Source organism: Crinia signifera, chromosome 8, assembly GCF_055691185.1.
Source record: "Crinia signifera chromosome 8, ASM5569118v1, whole genome shotgun sequence".
NCBI classification, from domain to species: Eukaryota; Metazoa; Chordata; class Amphibia; order Anura; family Myobatrachidae; genus Crinia; species Crinia signifera.
This window is the reverse complement of record NC_139224.1, coordinates 38,982,000-39,001,423: the sequence shown is the minus strand read 5'-3', so window position 1 is coordinate 39,001,423 and position 19,424 is coordinate 38,982,000. Positions and strand designations below refer to the sequence as shown.

The 19,424-nt window shown below is 47.9% G+C and overlaps 1 protein-coding gene across 1 annotated transcript in view; it reads left to right on the top strand.

Moving 5' to 3' along the window:
- The window catches only part of SUSD3 (sushi domain containing 3), a 134,279-nt gene that overhangs the window by 25,655 nt on the left and 89,200 nt on the right, over positions 1–19,424 (top strand). Inside the window, exon 2 of the mRNA XM_083156182.1 lies at positions 15,185–15,806. Coding sequence (XP_083012308.1) covers positions 15,722–15,806 — 85 coding nt within the window. The 5' untranslated portion in view covers positions 15,185–15,721. The remainder of the gene's footprint in view (positions 1–15,184; positions 15,807–19,424) is intronic.

Genomic DNA, 19,424 nt, shown 5'->3' with positions numbered 1-19,424 from the left:
GGAGGCAGGTCAACTATAAAGTCCATAGAAATATGGGACCATGGTTTCTTGGGAATGGACAAGGGGAACAGCGGCCCAATAGGAGACTGTCGAGACGATTTGTGTCGCGCACAGACCAGACATGAGGCCACAAATTTGTCGACATCTTGCCTCATAGAGGGCCACCAAACAGTCCTGGCCAACTGTTCAAAAGTTTTGGCAATACCTGGATGCCCGGAGCTTTTTGCCGAGTGAAAGTCCCTGAGAACCGCCTGCCGTAATTTCTGGGGAATAAATAAACGGTCCTGTGGGGTCTGTTGAGGAGCCGACGCTTGGGCAGCAATGACTAAGGTGGCTAAATCTTGGGTCAGGCCCGCCATGATTACTGAGCAAGGGACAATGGGAGATGCTTTCACCTCAGACCCCTGGAAAGTCTGAAAACTGCGGGAGAGGGCATCCGCCTTCACGTTCTTAGATCCCGGCCTAAAGGTGATGATAAACCGGAATCTGGTGAAGAACAGTGCCCACCGAGCCTGTCGTGGGTTGAGGCGTTTGGCGGACTCAATATAAGAGAGATTCTTGTGATCGGTGATCACGGTGATGGTATGCTGAGCTCCCTCAAGCCAGTGACGCCACTCCTCAAACGCCCATTTGATGGCCAATAACTCACGATTACCTACATCATAATTTCTCTCGGCTGGAGAGAATTTGCGGGAGAAGTAAGCGCATGGATGAATCTTTAGATCCAGTGGACCCTTCTGAGACAGGACTGCTCCAGCACCCACATCAGAGGCGTCGACTTCGATTAAAAAGGGAAGCCTGGGGTCTGGGTGGTGCAGAATTGGAGCTGAGCAAAACGCTTTTTTTAATTTTATGAAAGAATCCATCGCCCGTTGAGACCATTGCCCTGGGTCAGCCCCTTTCCGAGTCAAGTCCACTATGGGTGCCACGATGTCCGAAAAGGAGCGGATAAATTTGCGATAGTAGTTAGAAAAACCAAGAAATCGCTGAATGGCCTTGAGCGTGGTTGGGCGAGCCCAGGATTGAATGGCCTGAACCTTCGATGGATCCATGGAGAAACCTTGAGGGGAAATAATATACCCTAAAAAAGTCACTTGTGACACTTCGAATTCACATTTTTCCAACTTGGCATATAGATGATTCTCCCGTAGCTTCTGCAACACCAGGCGGACGTGCTGCCGATGCTCAGGAAGAGATTTGGAAAAAATGAGAATGTCGTCCAAGTAAACTACGGCAAAACCCCCTAAAAACGGTCGAAGGACTTCGTTGATAAAGTCTTGGAAGACTGCCGGGGCGTTAGCTAGACCAAAAGGCATCACAAGATACTCAAAATGCCCCGAGTGGGTATTAAACGCGGTCTTCCATTCATCACCACTTTTAATTCTAATTAAGTTGTAGGCCCCCCTGAGGTCTATTTTGGAAAAAATCACTGCCTCCCGAATCTGGTCAAATAATACGGAGATGAGGGGTAATGGGTAGGAATTTTTTACTGTAATTTTGTTAAGGGCTCTGTAATCAATACAGGGCCGTAAAGACCCATCTTTCTTCTCAACAAAGAAAAACCCCGCCCCCACCGGTGATTTAGAGGGCCGAATGAACCCCTTTTCAAGGCTTTCTTTAATGTAGAGGTCCACGGCTTGGGATTCAGGTGCGGATAACGCATATAAACGACCCTTAGGAAGTCTGGCATTAGGCACTAAATCAATGGCACAATCAAAGGGGCGATGAGGAGGCAAGGTGTTGGCTTCTTTTTTAGAAAAAACATCTGAAAAATCACGGTACTGAGGAGGGAGAGCTTGAAAATCGGGGTGCATCACACGGAGAGGGAGAGTGAGACAAACATCCGAACAGGACCCTCCCCACCGAGTGATCTCACCAGTTTCCCAATTAAATTCAGGGTTGTGTTTTTTCAACCAGGGCAGCCCCAGGACTATAGGAGTGAGAGGACAGTGAAAAATAAGAAAGGTGATATCTTCGGAGTGAAGGGCCCCCACCGACAGCCGAAGGGAGGGAGTCCTAAAAGATATACCGCCTTTAGACAGTGGACAGCCATCCAACCCACAAACAGAAACGGGATTTTCCAGGGGTATGGGCATAAGGCCCAATTGTTGCACCAGGCCTTCATCTATAAAGTTACCGGCCGCCCCACAATCCACAAAGGCAGATCCGTTCCAAGAACGGTCGGTAACAGAGACTGATACCTGAATTAATACAGAATCTGAGGGAGAAAAGCTCGACAGGCCCAAGTGAACCCCCCAAGTATCACTTAGGCCCTGTCTTTTCCCGCCTTCAGCGGACAAGCAACAGCAAGATGACCGGGACCCCCACAATACAAACAGAGGCCCTTGAGACGTCGGCGGTTTTTTTCGGATGAAGATAGTCGAGTGGCCCCCAACTGCATAGGCTCGTCTCCGGGTACCTCGGTAGACTCGTCTACAGATGAGGAAGGCAACACTCCAGACCGTCTTTCTCTCTGCCGCTCCCGAAATCTCCTATCCACTTTAATGGCTAACTGCATGATCCCATCAATGTCTTTGGGAGTGGGGTACTGTACTAATGCATCCTTAAGGGATTCGGATAACCCAATCCGAAACTGACTACGAAGCGCTGGGTCGTTCCAGCCAGAATCAATAGCCCAACGTCTGACCTTAGTACAGTATGCCTCAGCTGTGTCCTGCCCCTGACGCAGGGCCCTAAGATTAGACTCGGCCGAGGCCGCCCGGTCCGGGTCATCGTATAATAACCCCATTGCTGAGAAGAATGCATCCACAGAAGAGAGAGCCTCAGCACCATCTGGAAGGCCGAAGGCCCAAGACTGAGGATCTCCCTGCAGGAGTGAAATAACCATTCCAACCCGTTGAGCCTCAGAACCAGAAGATCCTGGGCGCAATTTGAAATAAAGCCTACATGACTGTTTAAAATTAAAAAACAAAGACCGGTCACCTGAAAAACGGTCAGGGAGATTTAACCTGGGCTCCAGACTCCCACCGGAGGAGGAGCTAGACTGAGACCGTTGCTCGTGTGAGTTTACCCGTAGGGTGAGCTCTTGCAATTTCTGCGTCAGTGTGTGCATCTGTCCTGCAAGAGAGTGGGCAGCAGCCTGCTGTGACGGATCCATGATTGGGTTTCCCCACGACTACCGAACCTCTGAGCTGTAGGGGCAACAACAGTCTCAGAGTATGGTCTGGCCGGTTATAATGTTATGATATCCGGGAGTCCTCGCCAACCCTAACTCCGTTGTCATCGAATGGGATTGATGGCTGCGTGCTAGTGCTAGGCTTCGCCTATAATAGCCGCGTTCGACAGAGCCCGTTAGTCAGGCTCCGCCCCCGATGCCACCAGGTCTTGAGAGTTGACAACGCTGCCACCAATGTCAAAGATGAACAAGGGGATGACTAACTAACCCAAGAAGGCGAGGTCACCCTTACTCTATAGCAAACTGGGTAAACGTAACAATACGTAGAGATGTAACACAAACCTATACCAAACAGGTGTAACAATACACAGAGGTGTTTCATAAGAATCAAGATACAAGTAAGGGGCAGTCTGGGGATAAACCCCACTTATCTGTGCTCCGAGGAGACAACGGCAGCGGGAACCAGGGTACGGACAGCTAGGACAACGCACGGACACCAGGAGGACAAGAGGCAGAACGGAGGACACGGCTGGGAATGAACGACAGGACACAGGACGACTGGACACAGGAACCAGGAGCAGTGAGTAAGCGGGAACCAGGAACACTTGAGACCCTGAGGTGCAAAAGCTATAACCGGCGTCTGTCCTGGGCAGACGCCGGCTCTTTATTCAAAATCCCCGCTGACACTGACGTGCGCCGCACTGCCGGGCGCATGACCTCAGCGCGCCGGCACACCGACGGAGACGCTCGGGGACGTTGCCCGGCAACGCCCCGATGCCTGCTGACGATGCCGTGGGGACGGAAGCCAGGGGCGTTGCTGTGCGACGCCGCTAACGTCTCCCCCGGCACTCGTCTACACTGTCTGTCCCGGCTGGTCCGGGACAGAAGTGTAACAAGCAGTCAAATGCGACTGCTTTGTAACCCTCCGATGTCGTATATATTCATATTCATATTAGCGGCCAGTCTGCATGGATCAGTCAGATCCGTGCAGGCTGCACAGTGTAAAAATAAAATGGTAAAATAAATAAACCGGCGTGGGGTCCCCCCCACAGCCGTAACCAGCACCAGGCCGTTATCAGGGTTTTTACCGCATTTTGATATGCAGCAAAACCCGCAAGGCGGGTTTTCGCTGCGGGGGATATCGCCAGAAAAAGCTGGCGATACCACATAGAAGCCTATAGGCTTCTTAACGAGTCCCACGCTACCCCGCATCGACTCGCGCCGACTCGCGCCGACCACTACCGACCCCCCCTCACCTGTGTCCAGGCAGCACAGCGCTGTGCTGCCCGGACCTGTGACCTCCTCCTCCCTGCACTGAAAATCATCTTCTGGGTGCAGGGAGGAGGAGAGTCTGCCCCCCCCCCCCTGCAGCAGCAGCAAAATTAGCCGGGTAAGGGAGGGAGGGGGGAGCCGCCGGGAGCCGCCGCGCATCGCCGGCTCTCCGCAAAAGACAGTTCTTAACGCAAGAGCTGTCTTTTGCCATAATTATCGCATATTTTAGAGCATATGCGATAATTATGTCGGCGGTAGCCGGTGATGTGCAGCGGTAAGGGGGCGCGGATGTTAGAGAATCCCCCCTACACTGAAGTAGGATAACTCATAGATCAATTAGATGGTGCTGTAGGAAGTGTGTCTCAAGATGATTTGCCAGTTTCAAAGATCGGCATATAATGTGAAGGAAGTTCTATGCCTATAGAGTGAATTTCGGATTTACTTTAGTTTATAGAGAAAGTACCATAATAAATGGAGAATTATAATATATAGAATTACATACCAATAGAGACATTCTGGGGGAAATTTACTAAGAAAAATTTGTGAAAAAAAATTGTATTTTCATACGAAAAATCAAAAAAACGATTTTTTGGGCGTATACGTATTTTTGGCATTTACAGTACTATGCCAAAAATACGAATTTTTGTATTCGTATTGATGGGACAATCATATTTGTATTTACAAATACGAATGATTACACTATCGATAGAATACGACAGAAATCACAATTCAAAAGAATGGTGGTTCCTGATTTACTAAGGGACCGTATTAAAAATACGGCCGCTAATTAGTGTAAAACGGCCGCGAATGGCCGGGTAAATACGACAGGAAAATACACTTTATTTTCCTGTCATATTTGGCTTTAGCCTGCATGGATCAGTCAGATCTGTGTAGACTTCAGTGTTAAAAAATAGAAAAATAAATAAATAAATAAAACACAGCGTGGGGTCTCCCCCCACAGCCGTAACCAGCACCAGGCTGAAAGAGCCGGGCTGGTATTAAAAAATCAGGAAACCCGGCAAATAGGGGTTTCCCGATTTTTTAAAACCAGCTCCAGGCTCCAGGTCCGGGCTGGTTCCCAAAATGACTAGGGGTCCCCTGTATTTTAAGAACCAGCCCCAGGCCAAACCAGCCAGCAGGGTAATGTCACAGCCGGGGACACTTATTATATAAGGTCCCGCGGCCAAAGAGAGAGAGCACTGATGGTGGATAACATAAGTGCTCTCTCTCTCTCTCTCTCTCTATAGATATATATATCGAGGGTGGTAAGACTTCTGCGCCTCCAGTGTTCAAGAACAAAGTTGTGACAATCCTTTTAGTTCCTAATATATGCGTACCAATAATACTGTGAAATCTCATGTAGATATGTCTTTCGCTCAAATATTCTCCTTCCTCCTTCTACGTTTACCCTCAGCCGGTATATACCTGAAGACGGATGTAAGCCCGTAACGGCGTAGGACTAATAAAGGAATGCTTTTGCACAGGAAATAAGTCTGTTGGAGTGCCACCGTCAAATACAGCATATATATATATATATATATATATATATATATATATATATATATATATATATATACTCAAGGTGTCAGCCTGGCACTCCCGGGGTGCTGGTACATCTGCCGTGGGTGCCTTCCGGCAGGGGGAAATGCAGGTCTCAGCTAAGTAACAATCAGCGGCACTCCAACGGACTTCAAAACAGCAAACTTTTAATGCACAATAGTGACCAACGTTTCGGGGACAACACTCCCCGTTTTCAAGGTCTTGCACACCTTGAAAACGGGGAGTGTTGTTCCCGAAACGTTGGTCACTATTGTGCATTAAAAGTTTGCTGTTTTGAAGTCCGTTGGAGTGCCGCTGATTGTTACTTAGCTGAGACCTATATATATATATATATATATATATATATATATATATATATATATATATATATATATATATACTAGGTGATTCATCGCGCCCTACGGGCGCTCTTCACACCGTCGTAAGGGGCTGCGCCCCCTTAATTTGTGAACGTTTGTATATGAGAAATATGGTTAGAATTGTATGAAAGATGCCCTGTATTGCAACTTAGGTGTCCGCGAATCGCGGGAGGGGGGGTCGCGGAGGGTGCCGCGAATTGCAGGAGGGGGGGTCGTGGGGTCGTGGGGTGTGCCGCGAATTGCAGAAGGGGGGGTTGTGGGGGGGTGGATGCTGCGAATCGCGGGAGGGATTGCAGAGAATCGCGGGAGGGGGGTCGCGGGGTGGGTTGCCGCAAATCGCGGGAGGGGGTTACGGGGGCGGGGGTTGCGGCGAATCATGGTAGGGGGGGTCGCGGGGGGTGTGCCGTGAATCACGGGAGGGGGGGTCACGTGGTGGGGTGCCGAGAATCGCGGGGGGGGTGTGTGTGTGCCGTGAATCGCGGGAGTGGGGGTTGCGGGGGGGGTGGGGGGGTGTGACGCGAATCGCCACAAGAAAAAATCAACACAGAAAGGTCAACACATGTAAATGTTGACATAAGTGTGGCACTTCATTGGTGTCCATGTCGACACATGAGAATGAATATGAAAATATTCAAAAAATGAAAAAAAAAACTTCAAAAACTCATGTCAACCTTTTTCATTGTCGACCATAGCCATGTCAGTGTTTTCTAGGTACTTATGTAGTAACTGGGCTGCCGATTTTTTGATTGTATGCCTTAAGTTAAGGCATACAATCAGATGCGATGCGATGCGATATCGCATCGCATCGCATCCGATATCGCATCCGATATCGGATGCGATGACCCGATTTTTCCATAGGAATCAATGTTAAAATGATTCCTATGGAAAAATGGGTCCTTTTCATACCCCTACTATCCAAGTGGGCATGGAGTTGGATATAAACCTGTGGCGAGCGTAGCGAGCCACCGAGCCCGAAGCGTGGCGAGCGAAGCGAGCCCCGCGAGGGGACGGTATTCGTCCCCTCGCGGGGCTCGCTTCGCTCGCCACGCTTCGGGCTCGGTGGCTCGCTACGCTCGCCACAGGTTTATATCCAACTCCATGCCCACTTGGATAGTAGGGGTATGAAAAGGACCCATTTTTCCCATTGAATTCCATGTTAAAATGGACTCAGTCCATTTTAACATTGATTCCTATGGAAAAATCGGGTCATCGCATCGCATCGCATCGCATCGAATCGCATGGTCGCATGCGATGCGATGCGATCTCCCGATCCGACCCGATTTAGAAATCGGCAGCCCAGTTACTACATAAGTACCGTTTTCTATGTGCAATTTAATTCTGGAGCTGACGCGAATCACGGGGGGTGCCGCGAATTGCGGGAGGTGGGGGGTCACGGGGGGTGCCGCGAATCACGGGAGGGGGGGTTGCGGGGGGGTGTGACGCGAATCGCCACAAGAAAAAATCCACACAGAAAGGTCAACACATGTAAATGTTGACATAAGTGTGCCACTTCATTGGTGTCCATGTTGACACATGAGAATGAATATGAAATCATTCAAAAAATGAAATAAATCTTCAAAAACTCATGTCAACCTTTTTCATTGTCGACCATAGCCGTGCCAGTGTTTTGCATGTGCCATTTAATCCTGGGGCTGCTGCGAATCGCGGGGGGTGCCGCGAATTGCGGGAGGGGGGGTCGCGGGGGTGGGTGCCGCGAATCGCGGGAGGGCGGGGTTCACAGGGGTTCCGGTGGGGGGTTGCCGCGAATTGCGGGAGGGGGGGGGGGTTGCGGGGGGTGGGTGCCGCGAATCGCGGGAGAGCGGGGTTCATGGGGGTTCCAGTGGGGGGTTGCCGCGAATTGCGGGAGGGGGGGGTCGCGGGGGGGTGCCGGGGTGCCGCGAATCGCCGGAGGGGGGGTTGCGGGGGGTGTGACGCGAATCGCCACAAGAATAAAAACAACACAGAAAGGTCAACACATGTAAATGTTGACATAAGTGTGGCACTTCATTGGTGTCCATGTCGACACATGAGAATGAAATTGAAAATATTCAAAAAATGACAAAAAAACTTCAAAAACTCATGTCAACCTTTTTCATTGTCGACCATAGCCATGTCAGTGTTTTCCATGTGCAATTTAATTCTGGAGCTGCCGCGAATCACGGGGGGGTGCCGCGAATTGCGGGAGGGGGGGTCGCGGGGGTGGGTGCCGCGAATCGCGGGAGGGCGGGGTTCACAGGGGTTCCGGTGGGGGGTTGCCGCGAATTGCGGGAGGTGGGGGGTCACGGGGGGTGCCGCGAATCGCGGGAGGGGGGGTTGCGGGGGTGTGTGACGCGAATCGCCACAAGAAAAAATCAACACAGAAAGGTCAACACATGTAAATGTTGACATAAGTGTGCCACTTCATTGGTGTCCATGTCGACACATGACAATGAATATGAAAAAATTAAAAAAATTAAAAATAAATCTTCAAAAACTCATGTCAACCTTTTTCATTGTCGACCATAGCCATGTCAGTGTTTTGCATGTGCCATTTAATCCTGGGGCTGCTGCGAATTGCGGGGGGGGGGGGGGGTGCCGCGAATCGCGGGAGGGGGGTCGCAGGGGGGGTGCCGCCAATCGTGCAAGGGGGGGTCGCGGGGGGGTTCTTTTTGCCGCAAATCGCGGGAGGGAGGTCGCGGGGGGGGGTGTTTTTTCCGCGAATCGGGGGGGGGTCACGGGGGAGGGTTTGCCGCGATTCGCGGGAGGGGGGGGGGTCGCGGGGTGGTGGTTATGCCGCGAATTGCGGGAGGGGTCGTGGGGGTGTTCTTTTTGCAGCGAATCGCGGGAGGGGGGGTCGCGGGGGTGTTTTTGCTGCGAATCGCGGTAGGGGGGGTCGCGGGGGAGCGGGTGTTTTTGCCGCGAATCGCGGGAGGGGGGGGGGGGCGCGCGGGGGGGAGGTTTTGCCGCAAATCGCGGGAGGGGGTCGCTCACCTGGTGGCTGTGGAGTAGCAGTGCTGGGCAACATGGGAAGGCAGTGGGTGTCTGGCACTGTCTGTGGGCTCACTGGGCTGGTTCTCTGTCACATACCTCCCAACATGACCCTCTCCAGGAGGGACACACTGCTCTGTTTCTAGAATTCCCCTTAATGTATGATTGCCATCACCTGTTTTAAACAGGTTAATTTCTCAGAAAGGTGTTCAGCACAGATGAAGGCAATCACACATTAAGAGGAAAGTCCAGGAACAGAGCGTTATAGACACAGACACCCACTTTGAGTGACAGATGTAGCCAAATATATAGTAGATATATATATATATACTGTAAAAACAAAGTAGTCTTGCTAAATGCTAAATACAAATTCCAGCCTAAAATCCTGGTGCACATACAGGGTCTTCCTCATATGTTACAATCAATTCCTGCAGGGCGGTAACTAAGGCTGTGCAAGCAGAGCCATTGCTGCCCCGCAGCCCCGCTCTCCCACCCCCATCGCTCCCTGTGGTGAGGTATCATGCCGTCATGCACCCAGGGGGTGGGAACAGCACAGGATGTACTGTCGTCCTGGTACGCCACTGAATTCATGGCTGTGGTAGTAATCGCATATATTCCTCATGCATTCATTTATTATGACAGATGTTTTTTTGAACCACATTATTTTTATACTAGTAAGACAGAAGCCTCACAACTCTAAACTCATTCCCTTCCTCTCAGGGCGACGTTTAACAGAGATACTAAATACCGGTGGCATATTTCATTTAGTATCACAGTGATAAATGAATGCTTTTCTCGCATTGTCCCCATCTACAAAGCTGCTAGCAGCCTAATGCCTAATGCTGCCATCAATGTGCATGCATAATTGCTGTCTAGGCGTTGCTAACTGTCACAGCTTCCATGTAAGCAGCAGCGATAGCAACTCCGCCAGCATCCGAATCAGGCCCTGTGTCAGAACATAGGGAACCTGACGGAGAACTGATTAATTTGTTGCAGCTTGTTTCTACTCTGAAGTACCAGCTGCTAAAGTCTGAACTACGAATGCCCCAGCACTCCCTGCCCATCCTGAGACCCCACCCCCCTCACTCCAAGTCCCTGCCTTCTCTCCTGCTCTACCCTTCAGCCGATTCTGCTTATCCTTCCTATCCCTGCCCACCCTGAGACCCCACCCCCTCACTCCAAGTCCCTGTCTTCTCTCCTGCTCTACCCTTCAGCCTATTCTGCTTATCCTTCCTATCCCTGTCTGAGACACCACCCCCTCACCCCAAGTCCCTGCCTTCTCTCCTGCTCTACCCTTCAGCCTATTCTGCTTATCCTTCCTATCCCTGTCTGAGACCCCACCCCCTCACCCCAAGTCCCTGTCTTCTCTCCTGCTTTACCCTTCAGCCTATTCTGCTTATCCTTCCTATCCCTGTCTGAGACCCCACCCCCTCACCCCAAGTCCCTGCCTCTCTTCTGCTCTACCCTTTAGCCTATTCTGCTTATCCTTCCTATCCGTGTCTGAGACCCCACCCCCTCACCCCAAGCCCCTTCCTTCTCTTCTGCTCTACCCTTCAGCCTATTCTGCTTATCCTTTCTATCCCTGTCTCAGACCTTGGGTGGGATGTACTGCATCTGCAATGTGGTACATCCTGGCACTCATTGCGTATATGCTGGCATAAATAACTCCAGTATGTACCAATAAATGTGATTTGGGAAGGACAGACTTCCAAATGACAGCTGTCCTTGGATCCCTCGGAGGTCAACGTGTGAATAGGAGCCCATAGGCTTCTGTTGGGTAATGCCACCCAAAGATGATGTCACCAAAAATGGCATTTTAGTGTTTAGTGCATTTAATGTTTAGTGCTTGCATTCCTCCTAACTGTCCCGATTCCAGCCAGACAGTGCCATTAATTGGAGACTGTCTTACTCTCCCTCCAACAAGTCCAGTTGGGGGAAGCTGCAGATCACCGCTGCTCTGCATTGGGATTGCTGGGCATGCCCCCAAAGTGATGTAAATGGGGGTTGCGGTGCTAGGACATGCCCCTCTGTCTGAGACCACGCCTACCTATCATGTAGCTCCGCCTACTTCGTGGCCCAGCCTTTAGCGCTTGTCCCTCTTTTAAAAAACAAAAGTTGGGAGGTATGTGCTCACCCTTTCCACTGCTATAGTCTGTATGTTCCTGTAATGTCACAGTAACATTGCAGATGCAGGACACTCTGGAGTTCCAAACAGGGACCAGTCAGTTCCTTCCTCCCACTGGACAAGTACATGCCACTGGAGGTGTGAAATATATAATATTTTTTTTTAACATTAGTTTTTTTATTGAGATTTTTCAGGGGGGATTACATATAGAAGGAGTAATGCTAGGTACACACCAGGACGACTAGGGCCCGATCAGCACAATCTAGATCCAATTCCGATCAATCGGATGTAGATTGTGTGCTGATTGGGCCCTTTTCTGACCTGGTGTGGAGCGATTCCGATCCGATGCGCGGTCCCGCGGGTCGGTCGGTCGTTATTGAGATCCTACCTGCTGCAGGTAGGATCTCAATGACGACCATAGAACCGGGTGCGGGTCGCCATCGGATCGGACCCGCTCACGGTGCACATCGTGAGCGGGTCGTGCCCTCCCGCGTCATCGTGAGCGGGTCGGACGAGACACTGACGACCCGCTCACGATGTGCATCGTGAGCGGGTCGTCCTGGTGTGTACCCCGCATAAGGGAAAACGAGGGAAGTATTTGAAACAATATACAAAACCACAATGCCATCTGCATATAACATAAATATTAAAACATATGCCCAAAAGGTGCATTAGGGAGTAATATCACAACAAAGGAGATAATAGATTATACAAGAAAGGAAATTGAGAATCTGTATAGACTGAACAATACTTTTCAAAATAATAAATCATGAACAACACAATTCAGGAAATACAAATGGTATGGAGAGCCTAGTGCCAGAAGGTCTGTATTATTTATTTTATTGTTACTTGTTTAGTTTCACGGCGGCAGATATAACGCATGCGATATGCGATGCGATCGGATGCGATTTGATGTGATTTTGTACCTGTTCATAACCCCACTATCCACTACGCATGGAGTTGACTTTATATAGTGTGGCGAGCGCAGCGAACCACCGAGCCCGAAGCGTGGCGGCCGTAGCGAGCACCACGAGGGGCCGCGGATTACTTTACATGTATTCCATGCCGAGCGCAGTGAGCCCTGCAAGGGGACGCGGTATACATGTAAAGTAATCCACGCCCCCTCACGGGGTTCGCTAAGCTCGACACGCTTCGGGCTCGGTGGCTCGCTGCGCTATATAAAATAAACTCCATACGTAGTGGATAGTGGAGTTATGAACAGGTACAAAATCGCATCCGATCGCAGTGCATGGCATGCGATGCAATCGCATGCAATCACATGCGATTTATCTGCCACCATGAAACTAAACAAGTACCATTTTATTTATTTATTTACAGTTTCTTATATATATTTAATATAGATATAAGCATGACCCAACTTTTCTCTAGTGGCTAAATGGCGGGCACGCCCAAAAAATGTGAAAAATATCAACCCTCCTAATCCCACAGTTCCTCCAACAGGAGTCAAGTACTGATGACAAAATTCTATGTAACCGTACAGGGGTGAAGTATGCCCCATGTATTAGTTTAAAAAACATTTTGGAGTGATTGACACACTTAGAAGTATTAAAGCAAGAGCTAAAGATTATTCCCCAAACCTCATCTTCAAGGGGTCTAGCCAAATCCCTCTCCCAAGCAATCTGGGATTTCAGTTTGCTTTTTTGTTATCTGGATATTATATAATTCTTACAATTGGGAGAATGACATTAGAATATTATCTATAAACAAGTCTTCCAAAGATTTTATTCCAAATTGAATCTAATTGTCCAATGCTAAATTAGGAATCAATGACATCATGGATCTTAACGACAGGAAGAGGGATGGTAAGTGTATGTCTTTACTAGATGAGACCAATGTACTGATGTAGCGCCTGTCATTCAGCCGGGAGCCAGCCCCCACCATCCGCCACAAGGGGGTGCGCGTGCACGAGATGCTGGCGTGCCTTATTTCGACGGACCTTTCTGCCACCTCCCCGTCTCTCCCCACCGGTCCCCACTGGTCCCCGCATCCCCCCCTAACCCTGCCTGTCTCCCCGAAGTGGAGACCGGCAGGGATTCCACCGCCCACTGCCGAGTGAGGGGGGACACGCGCGCGCGTGTGTGAGACACTCGCACATCCCTGTCAGATGGCTCTCACCAGTGGAGGGGATCTGGCGAGAGCTGGAGCTGAATGACATCTGCATGCCAGGCATGTAATGTAGTCCTAACAGATTTACAAGAGGCAAATAATTTGCTCGTGACAGGAGGTGGTAACTATAATAAGTCCGGTGATTAGTGTTACAATGTTATCTTGAGCAGAGGCAAAACTACCATTGGTGTAGCAGCAGGTGCATTGCACCAGGGCCTCTGATGTCTAAGGGGACCATTAATGCCTAAACCAGCAATGAGGTATTGTGATTTCAGGTTGGGGTGGAGGAGGGGGGCCTAAATTAGATTTTTTTTGTACCTGGGCTCACCACCCACAAGGTCTGCCACTGGGAGTGGTATATTAACACAATTAGGAGGGGTATATTTTTTTTTTCTGGGGGAGATGGACGGTACAGTAAGGGTGGTGGTGGTGGAGGTGGTGTAGTACTGTATAGTGTTCCAAAATGAAATGGTGAAATATTCTTAGAATTTACAGTATATGTACAAAAGGGAATTATTTAAATATTATACTTGTGGGTTGAGCAGAGAGGCAGACGAGCAGATCTACAACAGGCAGGCAGGGAGGGAGTCCTCTGTCACAGACACATGGGGCACATCTGAGAAATGACGATTTACTGATAGATATATGGGGACTGAACAAGAGCTGGATGTGTCAGATGCAGGAACTGAAATCTTCAGTAAGAATCAGTAACACGGTACAGCCATAGGTGTGCACACATTGAGTGTTAGGGGTGCACAGGCACCCCCTAATGCTGTGCCCACCCTTATGAACACCTCTGCCACTAGCAATACCAGCAAAAGACTTTTGCTTTTTATAACTGTATTCCATTAAAAGAAGCACCTATCAATCAATAATGTGTGTTTGCATTATTAATTGTACTAGACCATTGTCATATCACTACATACCTGCGTAATCCATATATGTTTGTGACATTATTTGCATGTACTGTTACACAGAGTAATTAGAAGATTAAAACTGAAATAGGCAGATTATGGTTTGGCTGAGATATATTGTAGCCAGTGCCAATCCCCTTCCCCATGTCCCCGGTGAAAGCTTTCACAGGCATCCCGCTGGACAAGACACCCCCCAGATGGGACACCCCCTGGACTGGACACTTCAAGCTCCGGAATGCAGAGTTTGATGTCCGGTCCGTCGTTCTGGGGTGTTGTCCAGGTCCAGTTTTTACTTAGTCCCAATAATGACAGGGCATCCTCCTTTGTACACGAGGAGAAGCAGTGTCCTTCTACCCCATAACAAAGCTTCTTATATCTACCCCAAATTACCAGCCAATCAGCTCCTAACTGCAATGTTACAGGATGTCAGGAGATGATTGCTTGGCCATTTATCTCTGCCTATTGTATCTTTCTACAAGCTTTGATTAATCTCCCCATAGACCCCTAACTGTATTGAAGGATATTTAACTTAATAAATATGCCTCTATAATTGAGCGAGGAGGCGCAGTTGGAAATATAATTTTGGCATCAGGAACACATCTTGTCTGTCTTGTCCATCATCATTTAAACTTTAGAATGAGAGAGACTGGTGATAAACTGTTTCCTTATTACCTACACAACAAAACTGTGCTTGGGACTGACAGGATAACCTTTTATTCTCCAGGTTGCTGGCTGCCTATACTACAGCTTGATAAATGAGGCCCTTTCCACTTGTGTAATGAAAGAAGAAGGAGCTTCTCCATCTGCAAACCCAGCCTCCGCTTTCTCAGATGAAGAATGTTTGATTTACACACTTCTGAGTCCCTGAGGCATTTATGATGAGAGTTCAGACAGAAGCTGATCAGTGACGCCCAGTGACCTGCAGAGGGCGCCTGTGAGTGCTATATCCCTGCAGCTCCCTCTCAGCAGAAAGACCGTGCACAGCACACTCTCTATCTACTACAGTGCACTGTGCAAATATTTCACTCCATAACTGTTCCTGTCCATTTCAGATTATAGATTAATGAGACAGCAAGACGTGAACTGGGACAGCCTATACCTTCAGTCATTACTGGTGCAAGGGAGATTGATGCATCATTAAAGCTCTTGCTGGAGAAGGGCAGGCAGACAGGCATCTGTGCCTAATTCTCACCTGCTACACAGGCTCCTCTCTACCCCTTCCTATGTGCCCCTGCTTCTGAATGAGGACAGTGCAGCCAGCATGCAGCCAGCGACAGCCTCAGTTTTGGATCTTTCAAGAACTGTCCTGATCAGAGAGGAGAAGAATAACTCTTATAACAGCACAGGTAAGAAGACCCTACTCAGTGCAATGTGTCTGCATGTGCCTACCTGCATGGGGATTCTAGTACAGTATATGTGCAATCCAAATCATGTATTACATCACACAGCAACATATGGCAGAGATCAAGCTGAACAGTAGTTTGTGCAGCTGTTATATAATGCAGTTAGTTTGCATCCGCAAAAATAATGCCTGACGTACTATTAATCCTGTATTACAGGGGTTTGCATGTACTTAGCATATATAGCTAATATAATTAGCAGCTAAGCCTATTATTCTGCACCGGTCACTTAGGTACTGTACATGTACCCAGGAGGTGAATGGTAGTCTATTGGAATTCCTACTGTTCAGAATAATGAAGCAGTTTTTTTTTTTGTTCTTTGGCAAATAACTGTGCAGTCCCAGTAGTCTAGAACACCGCCGCCTTGTTAGTGTAGAGTTTGTCTCAGGAACAGACTAAGTGATCTATTTCCCTGTGGGTTTAATATGATCTATTCCATCGCCCATACTGACAGCTTTAGTTCTAGTCTTTTAGATAACAATACATAAAGACAGGGAATTGGTCATGGAGCCATGCTTTCTACAGGTAAGTGTGGGGTATGTACAAAGGAATATTCACGATTGATCACACGTCAGCACATCACCAGTGAAAATTCGGTAAAACACTCACCCCCCTGTCCCCAGGTTTCGGGATCTTTAATGCATTTTCCAATGCGCTAAAACCTGCAAAGGGGGGAGGGGGGTAGTGCCAGCAAAAGCTGGTGATACCCTATAGAAGCCTATGGGCTTCTGTCCGCAGCGCTGTGTGAGGGATCCGTCACTGATCTATCCCAGCATCCCACGCGGTCGGCACCGTCACTCTGCGCCTCAACTCAGAGGACGGATCTTATGGCAAGAGCTGTCCTTTGAGTCAATAATCGAATGATATGATATTATTATGGATGCGGTAGCTGGCGAACGCTGGCGAAGTGGGGCCGTGGATGAAGGAGCATCCTGCCCATGCATTGAAACAGGATCTGTGAGGGTAAATTTCGAAAATGAAAATCTGGCCACAAATAAGACATTTTTGTATTTATTATTTAGTAAGTTCCTCAGTGTTTGATAATTAGTATGCACCTAGGAATGCTTTGTTGAATTTACCATACAGAGGTACTTACTTCAAAAGGGGGGTGTACATTTATGGACTAGTTTTCTACAATGGTAACCCTACCTCAGGACAACCCATTACACCAGTGGTTCCCAAACTGTGTGCCGTGGCTCCCTGGGGTGCCTCGGGACACTTGCAGGGGTGCCTCGGGTTGGTCGTCCAGGACCAATTCAAATTATTTATGATCAATTATTTATGGACAAAACCAGTGCTGGAGGCTGCCAATCATAAAATGTGTACAAATAGAAGCAAATCCTGCCCTTTACCACATAACCGAACCTAATAAACACATATAAACACAATCTACTCCATTTTATATATTTTTGGGGCCTAGGGGTGCTGTGGAAAAATTCTGATACTGTTGGGTGCTGTGATTCAAAAAAGATAGGGATCCCCTGCATTACATTATTGTGCAGGTTCCAGGGTTCTGGACAGTTACACCATCCAGTCCGAACCCTGGATAGCTATCACTACAGTACGCGCGATATCGCCCCGGGCTTATACTGTAGGTGTAGTGTGTTGGGAAAGCCGATGGGTCACATGTAACGAATAGTGCACTTCATATAAAATAATTCATTTGCTTGACAATTTCTTGTAAAATAATTTTAGCTAGAAATTTCTCTTTAGAATGCCTGTTTAATATAATAGATAGGAGATAGGGTATATTCAATGCTGGGGCGAGCTGTGACAGCGAGCAGTGCTGCATGCTCGCTGTCACATCTCGCCCTGTCAGTATTCAACTGCCCCCCCGTATACGCCGATTCTCCCTCGCTACGTTTTTGGTGTATGCGACCGCAGAAACAGCGGGGTCTCTGCATTAGCCGCAACCCTCGCTGTTTGGGGAACGTAGAATGGGGTGAGCGGCTGGGCGAGGGGGTTAAACCCCTTCACCGGTCGCATTGAATATGGGCCTTTATTTCACCTTTATAGTGTTATCTGTTTAAAAATTTTGAAAATGTTTTTTGATCCTCATTATATATATATATATATATATATATATATCACTCTCTTTATTGTTAATCATTATGTAAGAATCCACTAGATAACTGAAATAGCAGAGACACAAGTAACTGTGATCAATGTAAGCACCATAGACCCAAACATCTGGGTTCCACAAAACTACCAATGATACAATGGCGTAAACTTTGATTCAGCTGTTTGCTCATTATTGTGTACGTTGTGTAAGTCTCTGTGATGTGTAAAAAGTAATTTGTGAAGTGATCACTAATGCAATCATTTTGCTTCTGGAATCCGAGATTCCTGGAGAGGGATTCTTGGGATTCCTCTCTTGAAAATCTTTGTGATGTGTAGCTCATAGGTTACCAATAGCTGTAGATGGTGTTATCTATTGGGTACCAAGTTTGGTAAATCTCACAATTTATACAGAAACTTTTAGAGACATCTTCTTTATATAGCACTGCACTAGTCTCCCACAATGTCAGAATGTTTTTGTCATACAGGAGCAGATAATAGACATGTATCTGAGCTCCGCTGTTTCTGATCTCCACTGGATCTAAACTCCACTGGATCTGAGCCCCACTGGATCTAAACTCCACTGGATCTAAACTCCACTGGATCTGAGCCCCACTGGATCTGAGTTATGGTGGAGATCACTGGAGCTATAACTTGTGTGCTTCAAAGATCTAAAAAAAACACAGCTGAAGACAGTTGTGATGCATTAGTACTACAGTCACCTCATGGGAAGACTTAAATCTCTGAAATGTGTAGCATTTACTTGTGGGATTTAATTATTTACTTTTTATTAGTGTTAAACCAACCACATCACTGTATTCCAGCCAGATCATGTTTTTCTGAACACGGATCACTAGATCCTGATCATTCCATTGCTCTAATCTTTGGTCAACAAAATGTACTGTATTTTAATATGTTTTTAAGTTAAGGATCTTAAATAGTTAAATAAATTGCAATGTATTGTAGAAATGGTAGTATGCACTTGAGGGGTTGTACCGTAGCAGTGGTGTTATGCATTGGAGTGGATACCGCGTTGTTCTAGAGACAGAAAACCATGTTACTGGCGAAAGTTACGAAGAAGTAACCAAAGCTTGGGGTTAAAATATCAAGCAGTTAAAAGATTGGAGAAGTGTGTTGGTTCCCATGTCAACCAATTAGCTACTACCTGGTATTTTATAGAGTGTATTTGATAAATGCTTCCTCAAAGCTTCTTGGTTGCTATGGGTTACTCCTTCACTTGTTCACTTTTCCGCTGTTTTCACTTCTTGATACATGAACCCCATTGTGACTTAAATGCACCTTGTACTTCACTTATATCCCTTTCACACCACATCCCCAACCCCGGTTATTGCCAGATTGATGACGTATTATACCAGGTTGTGTGAAAGCACAATTTATAATCATCGCAAATACTGAGTCGCTCCCAGCATTTAGAATGTAAAAGGGGCATTATACTTATGGGCCAAATTAGAGCATGTTTGTTGTGCATACAGATTTTGACATTAA